General features: G+C 46.4%; 1 protein-coding gene across 1 annotated transcript in view; it reads left to right on the top strand.

The window, feature by feature from the left end:
* CDT1 (chromatin licensing and DNA replication factor 1) overlaps nucleotides 1-16,209 on the top strand; it is a 58,066-nt gene extending 41,857 nt beyond the window's left edge. Inside the window, exons 8-10 of the mRNA XM_029608622.1 lie at nucleotides 2,803-2,943; nucleotides 15,088-15,289; nucleotides 15,613-16,209. Of these exons, the coding sequence (XP_029464482.1) occupies nucleotides 2,803-2,943; nucleotides 15,088-15,289; nucleotides 15,613-15,776 (507 nt within the window). The 3' untranslated portion in view covers nucleotides 15,777-16,209. The remainder of the gene's footprint in view (nucleotides 1-2,802; nucleotides 2,944-15,087; nucleotides 15,290-15,612) is intronic.
* The last annotated feature ends 881 nt before the right edge of the window (nucleotides 16,210-17,090 follow it).

The raw sequence follows: 17,090 nt of genomic DNA, 5'->3' as shown, positions 1-17,090 counted from the left end.
AATTAGGAGTGCTTCCTTTTCTGGGCGGACTCCTATTTGGAGAAGACCTGGAGCAGCTGATCAAGAATTTTGGTAACAATAAGGTCCTCAAGCTGCCAGAGGATAGGCCAGAAGACCACCTTCCCCCAACTGCTCTCGCTTTCATGGGCAGAGGCGTTTTTATCAGAGCAGGAATAATCATGCGGGCAACAGGCAAACTTCTGCGTGGTTCCAGTCTTGGGCCCCAACTGGACAGCACACACCCTGGGACTGAGCTGGACAGGGCACAACTGGGTCAAGTCCATTCAGTGAATCGAGGCCATCCCACTCTGTGGGTCCATATCCACCGGTGGGTTCTCAGTGTGATAGAACACAGCTATGCGTTAGAATTGACTCGCCCACTCGAAGCCTTTTTCTGGTGTCCCCTTATGGTTCCCCAGCAAAGGTGTTGGTCATTCAGCAGACCCTGGGGCGCCTCCGGAGTCTAGGGGCTGCCATACCATGTAGCCTGTTTTTTGGCTGCCTGTGCTATTTTCTTTTTGGTTGTGAAGCTGTGAAAGCATACGATAATATTGCGGCTTCAATTCACCATTTGGCATGGAGAGCTCTATGTGCTCTGTCTTGAACAATATCTGGTAATTCCGCATTCTGTTCAGATTGGGAGGAGGAGAAAAGATATTTACAGAAGCGAGTTATTAGGTCAATACAGTCCTCTTTATCTGAGGATTCTTTAAACCCCCTGAAGTGCAAATTACTCCATTGCGCATGGTTCTCCAAGCTTAGCTTTCAGGTTCTGGTTATCTTCCTGCAGGTCTGGACAGATTGTCTTCACGTTTTAGACATCTCTGTTTGGGAGTCAAGGCGAGAGTCTTAAATAGTCTATTCGATGTCCCATCGAGGCAATCTCCTCGCGAATCTCCTCCATATTTATTATTTATTTTTATTTTATTTAATGTTTTTTATATACCGACAACCGTTTGCACATCGTATCGGTGTACATTTAACTCAAAAAAGGTAGGCAGAGCCTTTACATGGAACATTAACTATAAAATTAAAAAGGTATTACAAGAAACAAAAAAGGTAAGCAGAGCATTTCATAGAACAGTAACTATAAAATTAGAGATGATGGTATTACAATAGGTACAGAAAACACAGGTTTTATAATAGGTATGAACTAAATGTACAAAATATTTACAAGAGAATCACAGTCCTATGGAACAAAAGGTTTTAATATGTCATGTGGATGAAGTAGCGGGAGGGTAGGCTTGTTGAAAGAGCAGAGTTTTTAGTTTCTTTTTGAATTTTGGTGTGGATGTTTCTGTGCGGAGATCTGGAGGGAGAGAGTTCCAAAGAGTGGGGGTGGCGAGGGAGAAAGCTCTGTTCATTGTATAGATGAGCTTGAAGGGTTTGATAGAGGGGGAACGGAGTGTTCCTTGGAGGGCAGGACGTGTGGATCTAGTGGATGTGCGAGGAAGGAGTGGGGGGGGGGGGGGGCAGAGCCAATTGTAGTTTTCATTGGTGATACTTTTGTGAATGAGGGATAGAGTTTTGAAAAGGATACGAGATTGGATTGGTAGCCAGTGGAGTTCAATGAGGGTAGGAGTGATATCTCTTTTTCTAGTGTTGGTAAGGATACGTGCGGCAGCGTTCTGTAGGAGTTGTAGGGGTTTGATGTGACTGGAGGGGAGGCCGAGTAGGAGAGCATTACAGTAATCTATTTTGGAAAGGATGATAGATTGAAGTACCGTGCGAAAGTCAGAGAAGTGCAGGAGGGGTCTGAGTTTTCTGATGGTTTGTAGTTTAAAATAGCAGTCACTTAAAATAGCTTTGATTTGGGGTTTGAAAGAGTTGATTATCAAGAAGAACACCAAGGTTGCGGATGTGTGGGTGGAAGGTGGTGGAGGAGTAGGATAGAGGAGGGGAGGGAAGGGGTAGTTTTGTGGAAATAAGGAGTTCAGTCTTTTGGGGGTTGAGAGCAAGATGCATGTCAGTGAGGAGTTTATTGATGGCGGTAAGGCATGATTCCCAGTTTTGGAGGGCTGTGGACATATTATGTAAAGCATATTATGTAAAGCAGCATGTAAAGCATCTCTTGGCAATAGGACTTAATGTCCCAACAGAGACTTGTGACCCACTCTCTAAGCTCTGCTCTGGAGGGATCGGTGGAATCAGGTGCATTCAGAGTCTGGATAAGGCTGTCGTCCTCCGGACCTAGCTGATCAGCGCCATCTTGGCCGCCTTGCGCTTCATTGCTACTCCCTTCCATGGAAGTCTTCTCTTGTGTAGGAAAAGCAGCGAAAATCAAACTTTTTGCGCTTGGCTGCCATGGAGAACAATCTAGATGCTAGGCAGTGCTTCGAATCTAAAATTTAAGCTTTAAGGAATACTGCGATGTAGATAGTCTGAACGGTGTCGGGAGCTCTTGGTTTAAGCTGCCATCCTGGTTGATGTCACTTCCCCCTTTAATCATATTTTTAAATCAAGTTTTTTTCACTATGTCCACAGTGGCTTTTAAAGAGAATACTGAAGGGCTGAGGTCAGCTTTGAAATCTCTCTCCATCTGCTTGCAGGGGAGCATAACCCATTGGTCCTGAGTGCATCTGTTTACACTAAGGAAAACAAAACTATCAGGTAAATAAGTTCTCCAATTTGGGATCCTGCTGGGTATTTGTGATCTGGATTGGCCACTGTTGGAAACAGGATACTGGACTTGATGGATCATCAGACTGAACCAGTATGCTAGTTCTTATAAAGTTGTTTGTAACATGAAAGCTTAGTTTCGATTTTGGTTTTTTTTTTCCCTCTCCTTCCCTGTATCTTTAGATGGAAAAGGCTCTGGCCAACTTAGCTCTGAGAACTGCTGAAGTAAGCAATGCAGAGCAGAAAGTACCTTCTGCTGAAACTCTTAAGACTGCTGTGCCCACAGGAGCTCTGAAAGGAGTGTCCCAGTCGCTGCTCGAAAGGGTGAGTTGGAATAACCTTTTCTACAATTTCTTAAATCTATAAAAAGGTGACATTTCTGGAAGAGGAAAAATAATGAAAACGTGGTAATGGTTGACAAAGGGGAAGAAGGGTAGCTTTGAAGATGAAAACTGGCTCTAGATTTGAAAGCATAGGAAAATTCTTACCTGCTAATTTTCATTCCTGGAATACCACAGATCAGTCCAGACGCATGGGTCTTGCTTCTCTACCAGCAGATGGAGACAGAGGAGAAAAGCTTTACTGACACCGCACAACTTATGTTAGTGTACCATTTACAGTCCCTCAGTATGATCTGTACCCAAGCCAAGATGGGATTAATTAACCAACACCTACCCATTCTGAGCAGGGGATAAAAGGGGATCTCCAACTTGAAGCCCAATAGCTAAAAAGGGAAACGGAGAACATACAACCACTGCTGACACCAGGGCTTAGGACTGAGCTGTGTATTCCAGGAATGAAAATCAGAAGTAAAAACCAGTTTTCCTTTCCTCTTCAAACCCTAGAGTCCAGATGCATGGGATGTACCAAAGCTATCCTACACTGGATGGGAACCCGAAAGCCCCACGCACAGCACACTTTCTAAAGCCTGTCGTTTCTGATGTCTGAACATCTTAATTGTTAATGCTTTGTGAAAGTGTGTAAAGACCAGGTCGCTGCTAGACAGATCTCCTGTGGAGAAACCAACTGACACGCAGCCCAGGACGCTGCCTATATTTATTTGTAAGGGGCTCCCCTATAGGCAGAGGCAATGGCTTCCTTTAACCATTGTGCAGTGGTCACCTTAGAAGCCTCGTTCTCTTTGGCCGCACCACCAAATAGAATAAACAAGTGGTCAGACCATATTAAACTAGTGACCTTTAATTCCTTTGCGTACCCAGATCAGTCCAGACTCCTGGATTTTGCCTCCCTTCCAGCAGATGGAGTCAGAGTCCCACAGACACTGCCATATAACCTGGTGTGCCAGTTGCAGTCCTTCAGTAATTCTCTGCTTCAGCAGATGGTAGAGGTGCAAAAACCTTCAGTTCTGAACCTGTTTAAAAAAAAAAAAAAAGATTGGAGGATTTCCTCCCAGGAGGTTAGCAGGTCCTTGTGGGGCCATCCCTCCTGGGTATAAGGTGGACGAGCAGGGGGTTGGGGACCCTTGGTTGCTTGGTCCTTCCATGCCAGAGGCAGAAAGCTGGTGGATCCAGTTCCCTCGCCTCCAGGAGGATTAGTGGAGCTTGCTGCCACTCTTCACAGGGAAGTTTTATTGTCTTTAGTAAAGTTTAAAAAAAAATAAAGGCATGCTTTAAAAAAAAATATTTTTTTTTCTTCCACTGGTGATGGCAGAGCGAGGCAGATGCCAGTCAGGGCCTCAGCTCCAGCAGCTCTCGCTGGTGCTTCTCCTCAGGTGTGTGCCGCACAGTCGGAGTAGGGCTGTAGCATACCGCATGGTTACAGGTGCGCCTTTCTCGAGCTGGCCAGTATTCCCAGTGCCTCTCTGGTGGCGAGGGCACTTTGGGAGTCACCATGGCAGCTGCAACGCAACAGGCCTGGGAGGTCTTCGGCTGTGTCGGGGAAAGCAGTGGCTCTGTTCCTGGAGAGTGTGGGAATGGCTGCCATCTTGGATTCTTTTACGGCTGCGGCGGCTGAGAGAATCGTCTGTTGTCACCGGCCAATTTCAGGCCTATGGGGGGGACCCAATCAGGGGAGTTCTCCTGATTCTTCCACCTTCTCATTGGATTTTGTCTCTTGCAACAGAAATCTTATTTGGCCTGGAAGTCCATGGGGCAGCCTGCTTCCATACAGGGGGCGTTGAAAGGTCTGCAGTCCAAGAAGAAGACCAGGCTACCAGGGTTCAGTAAGGCTTGGGGTTGTCTGTGCAGGGGACCATTAAGGACTATTTTTCTGATGATTCCAAACATGGGGCTCCGTCTAGAGAGCCCTCCAGAGGTGGATCCTTTCCTGGGGGGGGGGACAGGAGCCAGATGAGGGGCCGGGGAAGGTCCTGGCTGTGGAGGGGGACAATCCGAAGGTGGTTAGTCTGTTCCACAGAAAAGAGTTGGGACCCCTTATCCCCCTATGTCCTTGCAGAATTGGGCATAAAGGTTCCTCCGGAGGAGTCCGATCAGAAGGACATGGATCCAGCAAAGGCTTTTCTGTTTCATAAGTCAGTGAAGTTGGTGGTCAGGGAGTGGGATACTGGAGACTGGCTTGAAGGTGGGTAGAGCAATGTTATCTTTTGCCTGAGGACATGCTGGAACTCTTGAGTCCCATCTGTCTTGGCAGTTACTAAGAAAACTCTTCCAGTGGCCGGTTCTGCAGCTTTGAAGGATTTGCAGGACAGAAAGCTTGAGGTCCATCTTAAAAAGATTTTTGAGGTATCTGCTCTTGGCATCTATACTGCGGTGTGCAGCAGTTTTATGCTTTGGGCTGGGCTGCAATGGGTGCAGCAGTTTCATGTCTGCCTCTGAGACCTAGCAGGCAGAGTGGCTGGAAACTGCGGTCATTTATGGAGCTGATGCACTGTATGACCTCATTAGGACTTCCTCCAGAATGATGCCAGGAACCTTTGGTTACAAAACTGGTTGGTGGACCTTTCTAAGTCTCAGAACATTCCCTTTTAAGGGGAAAGCTGCCTTTTGGAGAAGGCTTGGAGAAGCTGATAAAGCATCTGAGGGAGAATAAAGTACACAAGTTATCTGAGGATAAACCTAATCTTTTTCCTTTGCGTTACCTGTTTTGAGGGCAAAGGTGTCTTCAGCAAGGTAGGGCTTCAGGAGGAGCCCAGAGGCAGGCGTCAGGGAGGCTGCAGACCTGGAATCAGTCCTTTCAAGGCTGAAAGCTGAACAGGGATATCTCTAGTCCAGGGTAGTGGCAGAGCCAGATATGCCCAGTCATTGGGGGGGGGGGGGGGGGGGGGGTGTTCGGTTGACCTTTTTTTAAACAAGGAATGGGCCAAGATCACATCAGATCAGTGGGTCTTAAGCATAAGACAAGGTTACGCTTTAGAATTTGCTCATCTGCTAAGGGACTTGATCATGGTCTCCCCTTGCGCCTCAGTGGCAAAGAGGCTGGTAGTATAGCAAACAATCAACCATCTGTTGATGCAGGGAGCCATTGTTCCCATCCCCTAGAGGAGCAGGGGACGGGATGCTATTCCATTTTTTTTTCATGATTCCAAAGACGACTTTTTGCCCAATTTTGGACTTTAAGAGTAAACATGGCTCTCAAAGTTTCTCATTTTAGTATGGGAGAGACTGCGTTCTGTCATTGCAGCTGTGCGCAAGGGAGAATTCTTGGCTTCCCTAGATCTGACCAAGGCATTCTTGCACACAGATCCGGCCGGACCATCCGATTTCTCCATGGTGGTGGCAGCTCTCAGGAAGGAGGGCATGCTGGCTCACCCCTATCTGGTCGACTGGCTCATTCGAGCAAAGTCAGAAGTCCTTTGCAGGCAAGCGGTGGAATTGGTGCTGCAACGCTTGTCATCTCTGGAATGGATAGTGAATTTGTCCAAGAGTCATCTCTTCTCTTCCCGGGTGTTGGAGTTTCTGGGGGTGCGTTTCATTACCAGGGTGGGAAGAGTTTTTCTCACAGAGGAGTGCATTGTCAAGTTAGTCACAAGTTCACAGGCTGTTGGAGAGCCAGGTGCCCAGGGTTTGGGATTACTTGCATCTACTTTGGAACTGGTTCTTTGGGCGTTTGCTCATTTGAGGCCTCTGCAGGTGCCATTGCCTTCCTAGTGGGATCTGTTGTCAGAGCATTTTCAACTTCCACTACTTCTTATGGAGTTAGCCAGGTCCAGTATCTCATTGTGGGTTGGTCAGGACCAGTTGTGTTGCGGAGCGGATGATGGTTACCACCGTTCCCAGTCTCTCCAGTTGGGGAGCTGTCTGCCAAGCACTGCTGGCATTTCTACTACTTTTGCGTGGCCATCCAGTCAGGATATTGTCAGACAATGTGACAACGGTGGCTTACATTAACTCGTGGTACCAAAAGTTGAACTGTGGCGCTGGAGAGCATCTGGCATTGATAGTCAGTCCCAACTATGTGCGAAGCCACTATGTGCAAGTGGATTATCTCAGCCACCAGTAGCTAGTTCCCGGAGATGGAAGTTATCAGAGGAAGCAAGGCATGTCATCAGTTGCAGATGTAGGGTCTGCCCCATGGACTTATTGGCAACTCAGCGGAATGCCAAAGCACTGCGCTTCTTCAGTAGCAGAAATGAGCAAAGGGACATTCTGTTCCATTTCCGCCATGGCACTCCAAGATATTGTGGTGAGTGGAGATTCATCCGGGAGGTGTAATTCTGGTGGCTCCAGAGTGACCTTGTTTGCAGATCTGATCAACCTAGCGATGGATGGACCGTTAAGCCCCACTTATCTGCCGAAGCTTCTGCTTCAAGGCCCCATATTTTCAGATTAGACTGCTTGCTTCTGTGTTGTGGCTTGGCTTTTGAGAAGGAAGCACTTAAGCGAAAAAGGATATTCTGTGGATGTCATTTCAACTCTTACAGGCTAGAAAGACTTCCACGTCCTTGGCGTATTTGAGGGTATGAGGAGTTTTTGAGGCTTGGTGTGCAGAGCAAGGTGTTGATCCTATTCAAGCTTCCGTGGCATGTATTCTGACCTTTTTGCAGTGAGGGTTGGTGAAGGGTTTGTCCTTTAACTCCCTCAGAGTTCAGGTGGTGGCTTCGGGCTGTCTTAGAGGCAGGATGCAGAGAAGCAGATGTAGCTGCGCATCCGGATGTGGTGCGTTCCCGGGGGGGGGGGGGGGGCAAGCATTTGTGCCCTCAGGTACAGAAGCTTTACCCCTCTTGGAGCCTTAACTTGGTCTTTAAGAGCATGTGTATGGCACTGTTTGAGCCTCTTAGAAGGGCTACTATGTAAGATCTCGTGTTGAAGTTGGTTTTATTGGCGATTTGTTCTGTTAGGATCTTGGAACTTCAAGCCTTGTCATGTAGAGATCCTTTTTTGAGGATTTCGGATTCAGGGGTCTTCCTTGCAGACTGTTCCTTCCTTTCTGCCGAAGGTGGTATCATTGTTCCACTTAAGTCAGTCTGTGGAGCTCCCGGCTTTTCTAAATTTGGATGCTATGGCATCTCATGTGAGAGTTGAGAGTTAATACTCTCTTGGATGTCAAGCGTGCATTGTTGCGATACCTTACACTAACAGCTTTTGATTGTCGGATTACCTTTTTGTGCTGTGGAGTGGTGCAAAAAAGGGGTCATAAGGCATCAAAAGCCATGATTGCCTGGTGGTTGAAGGAAGCAATTGGCTCTGCATACATCTGTCAGGGACATCCTGTCCCAGAGGGGTTAAGGACTCATTCTACTCGTTCCCAGGTGGCCTCCTGGGCCAAATGTCAGCAAGTTTTGCCGCAAGAGATTTGCAGGGTGGCTACTTGGAAGTCATTGCACACTTTCACTAGGTGTTATTGTTTGGATGTCCAGACCCCAGAAGCCATGGGCTATGAGAGTGTGCTTCGAGCTTGCAGTCCCACCCCATTTAGGGAAACTTAGGTACATCCCAGGAGTCTGGATTGATCTGGGTATGTACAGGGAAAGGAAAATTTTGGTTCTTTCCTGCTAATTTTCATTCCTGTAGTGCCACAGATCATTCCAGAGTCCTGCCCAATGGAGGAAGGGAGATTTGGAGAGTCTGCTCGATTTGTTGTAATTTGAAGAATGGCACAGGTTTTGTTCCGGGATGTTTTTTTTATTTAATTTTGCCCACACTAATGTTCTAAGTTCCCTTTCCCACTGCTCGTTCAGAGGGATGTTATTTCGTTATTGGTATTGTTGCTATCTTAGCTTAGGTGCTTATCAATACTGACAGACTGCAGGTGGCACCTCGGGTTATATGGCAGTGTCTGCAAAATTTTCTGTCTCCATCTGCTGGAAGGGAGGCAAAACCAAGGAGTCTGGACTGATCTTGTGGTACTACAGGAATGAAAATCAGCAGGTAAGAAATAATTTTCCTATAATGCAACAGCGCCCGACGCACATTCAACAAATAAAGCTTCTGCGCATTCAACAGAGAAGCATCACAATTTGGAAAAGCAGGAAGCTCTATTTGACTGAGGTGGAAAGAAGTTACCAGCTTTGGCAAAAATGATAGCACAGTCTACAAAGTCACCCCTTCCTGAGAAATCTTCATTGTGTGGTGCAGTGCTACAGACTCTCTATTACGAACAGTTTCTGGTTGCAAGTAAGGAAGAATATCCGTTTTACCATCACTGATACTTTATATGTCACACAGATGCTTTTAGGTTTCTGATTTTTGCATTGCTTATGATCCAGTGGGCAGTCTCTTCTCCTATTAGCTAGGAGGAACTAAGGACAAATCACCCAGATGCCGGCATCTTGTCAAAACATGGCATTGTTGGATATATTGGATCCATCCCTGTGTTAATTTTGTTTGATTTTTAATGTATTTATCTATTAAATTTGTAATATTCTAGACACGTTAATATTTTATATATATATTTCTCTATTGTCCTTTTGTGTACCACTCCTTTTTGGATTCTTAATGTGGTTTTACACACCTTTTTGTCTTCTCTACAAGATGATGCCTGAACTCTGAAATCCTTCTAGTGGAACATATCTCTCCCAGAAAGACCACCCTTAGTACTCTGTGGTCCTCTGAAGGATCTCATACTAAGTTAAGGTTCCACGGAGGAAACAGCCACCACACCAGCTGTTGCAAATGTTTCACTCCTTTTAGGAAATGGACTATAGCTGGATGCAAAGCTAGAGGCATCCCTTGAACTTTTTTTCTTGGAAACAACCCAGCAAATTGAAGGCTAGCCCTTTTTGCTAGCCCAGCTTGCAGAAAAATCAACAAAAGAATACCAAAAATACCCAGGGGATATTCACCAGGAAAATAACTAAACCAAGCTAATACTTTGAGACCATCATAGGTGGGGTTTCTAAAGATTCGCTAAATGGCAGTTCCAAGTGAAAACATAGGAACACTTGGTGAATGAATTTCTACCCCTTTTTTTAAAATAATCATACGTATCACAGAATGTCCCAAATACTATTTTTTTAAACTTTTTTTGTACATAGCCAGATTGGTAGAGGTGCTGCGTTCTGACTAGTCATAGTGTAAAAAAGACTTGTGGATTTTGGATTGGAGTTGTCGCTCCCTGAGGTATTAGGTACCTTGGTGGACCAGGCTGATCTGGGGGTTGGTAAACCCTGGCTGTAGCCCACTGTTTCTGGAGGCCCTGATAGCCAGGGGACTGGCTCCCTCATGGCCTCAGACTGCCTCCTGCCTGCCATCTTTCTTGAACAGGGAAGTATTCCTATTTGTGTGTTAAGTTTCAAAAAAAAAAAAAAGAGAAGCCAGGAGTTTGCGGCAGACTGAAGGTAGGGCTCTAGTGGCAGCGGGGGCGCAGACAGTTGAGTGGTAAGTCTATCTGGTTCTGCTGGGGATCCCAGCAGCTAAGGGTGGTTTTTGCCCCACGTGCTGTACTCTGTGGCAAGGCTGCGTGGTTTTGAGTCCAACTGCATGTGTGGGCTGATTTTTTTTTTTTTTTTGACCACGTGTGTGGCCTGCTTTTCGGCAGAGCCCGCTGGTGGCAATTCTTCCCTGAATGAGATCCTTTGCCACCGCATGGGAGATGGCACCAAAACTATGTATGGCAGCATGCAGACTTGCGGCCTCTGGTTGACACAGCTCAATTCTCGTTCCCTTTGCACTGGCTGTGTGGCAGGAGGAGGGAACCTCCTTGGGGGAACGGAGGGCCTCTAATCTGCTTTTCACTTTGAAGTACCGAAAAGCAGAATATAGAAATCTAAAATAAATAGGTCGGGGGCCTTGGCAGTGGTCCTAGGGAAATCAAATTCGGCAGCTGGACTGGTAGAGGATCGTGGGCAGTGGGCCACAGTCCAAGGAGGTTGGTGATTCCCCTACCCTGCATTCACCTGTGGTGTAGGTGCCTGCGCAGGATCAGGATGGAAGAGAGGAATCTGATGTTAGCTTGCCTACTCAGTGCGGATGATCTAGAGGAGGTTTCCCTAAAGTTAGGCCTTATGCAGAGGAGGGCAATCTGGCAAGGCAGGAAGCAGGGGGCAAGCGTGCTTGTGAGGCTTCTGGTCACCCGGTCAAGAGGCAGAAGGTAGGATCTTCTGGTGGCTCTGGTGATCTTTTGAGGCAGTTGGATCTCGAGTGCTCTGGGGCCAAACAGGTTCCCATGGATTTGGAGGACTCTAACATGTAGGAGGATCTTGCAGATCTGCAGCGAGCAGTCCTGGATGTGACTGCTGATCCTGATGCGACCACGGATAATCCAGATCTGAATGAGTTTCCAGTGTTGGAAGGAGATGACCCCAGGGTGGTCCTTCTGTTCAAGAAGAAATTGTGGCCCCTCATTCCCCAGGTTCTGGAGGAACTAGGGGTTAAGGTAGCCCTGGAGGAGGTGGATAATGAAGGGGTGAATCTGGTAATAGATGGCCTGGGGAGTCCCCCTGGTGCCTTCCCTGCCTAAGAAGATCCGTAAGCTGATGAACCGGGAGTGGGACTTCTAGAAGCGGGCTTGAAGGTCTGTTGTGTCATGGCGAAGCTGTATCCGCTGAGTGAAGAGATTCTGGATCTCCTGTGGGTTCCAAAGGTGGAGGTGGATGTGGCTGTGGTTGTGTGCACCATTACTAAAAGATGCTCCCAGTGGCAGGTTCTGCCGCTCTGAAGGATGTTCAGGATTGGAAATTCAGTTGAAGTGGATGTTTGAAGTTTTGGTGGCGATTTGTGGCTGGCAGTATGATGCAGAGGGCCTGTCTGTGCTGGGTTCAAAAATCTCAGGCTTTGTCTGGGGCGCTTAGCACCATGCAGCCTGCTCAGCTGGAAGCTGGTGTGGCTTGTGGTGGGTGTGCTCTGTGACTTGGTTCGGACTTTGACCAGCAGCATAGTCTCCGCTGTGGCGGCTCACAGGATGTTATGGCTGCGCAATTGGTCGGCTGACTTGTGGTCCAAGTCTGTTATGTAATCTACTCTTTTAAGGGGAAGCTCTTGTTTGGGGAGGATTTGGATCAACTGCTAAAGACTTTGGGAGAGTCCAAAGGGAATAAGCTGCCTGAGAAGAGGCAAGAAGGATTTCCCTCCCCAGTCCCATTTTTGGAATTTGAGGTGGTTCCCTTCTGGTAAGAGTGTCTCTGTATCTGACCCAAGGCAGAATCTGGGCAAGCAGCAGTCCTTTCAAGGAGATTGCAGATCCTTCAGAGGCTGGTCAGGGGACTAGTGGCGGAAAGTCAGCCTAATAATGCCAGAGGCACCCTTACCTCTGTGGAGCTGGTAGAGGGGGCAGATTGTCCTGCTTTTATGGGGAATGGGCCAAGATTACCATGATCAATGGGTTGTTAGAGGTGGTAAGAGACTTTTTCAAAGTTCCCACTCTCCGGGGTCTATCTGCTGTCGGCTCAGGAAATCCGCTTGCATGTCATCTGATCCCGCAATGTGCAATGCAGCCAGAAGGGCGAGATGCCGTTCCGCCCAGGGTCATGAGTTGCTCTGCTTCCGAGGCTATTGGCCAACTCCTAGTACCCCTTGCCAGTTGATGTAGGCAACCATCATCGCGATGTCTGACAAGACAGACATCTCAGTTGCGTACCAGAAGCAGGAAGTGCCGCTCTTTTTCCAGGCAATTGATGGACCAGCTCGCCGCCTCCAACCACTTGTCCTCGACTGATCGAGACTGGCAGACTGCTTCCCAACCTGAGACTGGTATCCGTGGTCACTACCACTCACTGAGGCACTTCGAGGTCCACTCCACGACTCATGTGATCTGGAACAAGCCACCATCCAAGACTGGACCTGGCGGACTCAGTGATAAAGAGACCTGAAATTCTTCAGACCATATCCCAACGGAAGAGTAACGTTCTCTGTAACTGTCTCATATGAGCAAATGCCAAGGGACTAACTCCAGGGTGGACGTTATGGAACAGAAGACCTGCAAATAGTCCCAGATCTTGGGGCAAGGAAGCAACGAGACGGACCTGCTGCATCAATTTGATGATCCGGTCCGACTGGAGGAACAATTTGCCCACATGGGTGTCTAACCTGGCTCCCAAGAAGTCCATCTCTTGAGATTGGGAGAAGGTTGCTCTTGGCTTGATTGATGACCCATCCGAGGGATTCCAGAAGATGCACGACTTTGGTAACCACCATTTTTTCAGAGGACTCAACTTCACCCAAATGAGCCAGTCGTCCAGATACAGGTGAACCAGTACTCACTCCCTGAGAGCTGCCGCCACCACCTCCATTACCTTCGTGAACGTGCGAGGTGCCGTAGCTAGACCGAATGGAAGGGCGCACAGAACTGGAAATGCATGCCCGAGGGATCATGAACCGAAGAAACCTCTGGTGATCCCTGTGAATAGCAATGTGCAAGTACGCGTCTGTTAAATCTAGGGAAGCCAAGAACTCGCCACTGCAATAAGAGCGTAGGGTCTCCATCTGGAAATGCGGAACTTTGAGGGCCCTGTTCACCACCTTCAGGTCCAGGATTGGCCTGCAGGAGCCCTCCTTCGGGACCACGAAATAGATCGAGTAGTGTCCTGGCCACCACTCCACCTAGGGTATGGGAACAATGGCCCTGAGACAGTTCAGCTGGTCGAGGGTTTGGTGAACAATCTGTTCTTTCATATGAGAGCCTTAAGGGGAGACTATAAAGAGGTCTTGGAGAGGCCAAGCAAAGTAACACAAAAAAATTGGATAGCCACCCACCCACCAGAGGAACCGAGGGATGGGCCATCTCATTAAGTGGACTTGGACCCCGTCACAAGAGGGTCTATGGCCTGACACACAGCCCAGAACAGGAGAGCTGTGAAGCGGATTGCCTGCAGGCCACATAGTGTCAAACGCAACATGGGGAAGATGCGGGGAAAGAGCCAACGGGACAGGGGAAATGTGCTTCATTGCAGGCACCAGTGGAGCTCCGGAGCATATCTGACAACAAATGCCACTCCAGAGAAAGAGCCTGCCCTTTATCTTCTCTGAGAACCATTGACCAAATTTTTTCTTTTTACTTTAACTTTTTTGCAGCAGCAGTGAAAAGCAAAGAAGGCTGACAGGCTGCTCTGCTCTTTGATGTCCTGTTTAATTTTTTATTTAAACTGAAGAATCTGTCAAGACTGCAGGTTTTGCACCACTTCCATCTGTTTATTAACCCCTTCAAAAAAATGAAGCAGATTTGTTTTTTTGAAGGGGTTAATAAACATGTGGATAAAGGTGAACCGGTAGATGTAGTGTATTTGGATTTTCAGAAGGTGTTTGACAAAGTCCCTCATGAGAGGCTTCTACGAAAACTAAAAAGTCATGGGATAGGAGGCAATGTCCTTGCGTGGATTACAAACTGGTTAAAAGACAGGAAACAGAGAGTAGGATTAAATGGTCAATATTCTCAGTGGAAAAGGGTAAACAGTGGAGTACCTCAGGGATCTGTATTGGGACCGGTGCTTTTCAATATATATATAAATGATCTGGAAAGGAATACGACGAGTGAGGTTATCAAATTTGCGGATGATACAAAATTATTCAGAGTAGTTAAATCACAGGCAGACTGTGATACGTTACAGGAGGACCTTGCAAGACTGGAAGATTGGGCATCCAAATGGCAGATGAAATTTAATGTGGACAAGTGCAAGGTGATGCACATAGGGAAAAATAACCCTTGCTGTAGTTACACGATGTTAGGTTCCATGTTAGGAGCTACCACCCAGGAAAAAGATCTAGGCATCATAGTGGATAATACTTTAAAATCGTCGGCTCAGTGTGCTGCAGCAGTCAAAAAAGCAAATAGAATGTTAGGAATTATTAGGAAGGGAATGGTTAATAGAACGGAAAATGTTATAATGCCTCTGTATCGCTCCATGGTGAGACCGCACCTTGAATACTGTGTACAATTCTGGTCGCCGCATCTCAAAAAAGATATAGTTGCGATGGAGAAGGTACAGAGAAGGGCAACCAAAATGATAAAGGGGATGGAGAGCAAAACCCATGTATCTGGGGTATGAATAGGAATTATACTTAATATACACAGTTTAGTTAGTTCTGATTCCTAGAAGTCACAACATTTAAGTATGTCCAATTCCCTTCAATAGCTGCTGTGCTATTGTTTGTCTGAAAGTTGTAATTTACTTTTCAGATTCGGGCAAAGGAGGCCCATAAAATGCAGACTGTGATGACGCGGAACCCACAACAGGAGGAACGCATCTTCATGATGTCACGGCTACCGGAAATGGCACGGATCCTCCGCAGCGTGTTTGTAGCTGAAAAGAAGCCAGCCTTAACAGTAGAGGTGGCTTGCACTAAAGTGATCTCCAGTTATTGCAACACAATGACACTAGGTAAAGAAGGGTGGCTGTGACGGCATCTTAAATATGTAGACTGGAGCCATATTCACATTACAAATTTTTTAAATATCTTGGCCTATTACCAAATTCTATGCAGGTAACAATACGCCAAAGCTGTAGGTTTGTTCTTTGTTTGCTGTAATTTCTTAATTCTCACCCTTTCATACTTTGTTAAAGGATTGTCCTATTAAACTACTAGGGCTGTGGTGCTGTTGCACAACTGCACTCTTGTAAACAACTTCTGTACGAGGTATTAATGAATCTGGTTAGACAGGAACACTAATTTTCTCCTGTATTTGTGGATATTCTCATTGCAGGAGAAATGGAGAAACATCTGCGTCTGCTTTCTGAACTTGTTCCCACTTGGCTCAGCATCTGTCCACTCAGGAAGGACACCTACTTCAAGCTGGATAAGGCTGTGGACTTAAATCTGGTTTTAGAGAGCCTGGCCAAGAGGATGAAGGAAGAAGAGACTCACTAACCTGGGATTTGCAGTGGAATGGACTTCCTCAACCATCTCCATACCTTTTTAAAAGAGAGAATAGCTGCTGGAATCTGTGTTCAGGCCTGGGGCTTGGTCCAATGATCCTTGGGGGGTGGGAGAACGTTAGTATGTAAGGTAAACTTCCCATTAGTGCTTGGCAGATGCAGATGGCACTAGGCCTACATTTTTAGTGCTGATTTTATAAATAGCTGCCTAGGCTGTTAAGTGTTGTGAAACATTTTGCTACTGACCCTTAACTTCATTTAATGGAGAATCTTACACCCTCAGGTTTAAACAATACAGGATGTGGTGCTTTTCAATGAAATTCCATAGGCTTCCAGGCACAGTGAAATCTTGCTTTTAATGATTGGTCAAAACATGGATGGGGTTTCAGGACTTCTAAGCTTGTTGTTTAATCCCCCCCCCCCCTGTAAAGAAAGTGGTTAATTATGTAATCATGTTAGAATTAAATATTTTGAACAAAAGGTGACTTGCTGCACATGCCATACAAATCAGCTTTTCTTAAGGGCAGTGCTTAAGAAATGTGGTTACATAACCCATCTTGCTGCTTTTTGAATAATGCATGAAGGGGCAGTGGCTACTGCTCCCAAGTTTCAAACTGGGAACAGTTTAGGCCACTGGTGCATGCACTTGGCTTTGTACTGTATAAGAAGGCTGCACACTTAAGGAAAGTGTTTCTGAAAAATGCCTTAAACTGAAAGTGTCCTATAAGTGATTTGCTCCAGCTGCAGGGTTCTCTATACTATCTTCATCAAAATAACCTAGATTTAAATATAAAAGCACAGACATTTTAAAATAGAATATTGCACTGACAGGATGTTGAGGGGAGGAAGTCCCAGGTGCACTCTTCCTATTGCTGTCACCTTAGGCATCAGTGCTCCAATGCATGCCTATAGGGAGACACTTAAGATGCTCAAGTCATAACAAGTATTGGATAACAGGTGACCATTTAGAAAGGTACTCAACATGCCTTAAGCTGAGGACAAAATGTACTGGAAAGACTTAAACATATTGTACTTCTAATCATTAACCTCGTTTTAATAGTGGTGCTCCTTAGTCTTGTGTATTGTAAGACTTCAAAAGCTTTTATCCATTTGTACATCTACCTTTCACTTATGAATGAATGGCAAGTTTTGATTACATTTCTAATGTTAGATATGTAATTTTCTATGGCTGCTTAAACAACTGCAGCTTAAGTAGTGCTCCACAACTCTTACCTCAGCTGTCAAAATGTAAGCAACCTCTCCCTCCTTGTATAAGGATTGCTTTCTGGCCTGGTTGTAGCCTAAA

The sequence above is a fragment of the Rhinatrema bivittatum genome, chromosome 7 (genome assembly GCF_901001135.1).
Source record: "Rhinatrema bivittatum chromosome 7, aRhiBiv1.1, whole genome shotgun sequence".
NCBI lineage: Eukaryota > Metazoa > Chordata > Amphibia > Gymnophiona > Rhinatrematidae > Rhinatrema > Rhinatrema bivittatum.
The sequence above is the reverse complement of the archived record's forward strand: the minus strand, read 5'-3'. Positions and strand labels throughout refer to the sequence as shown.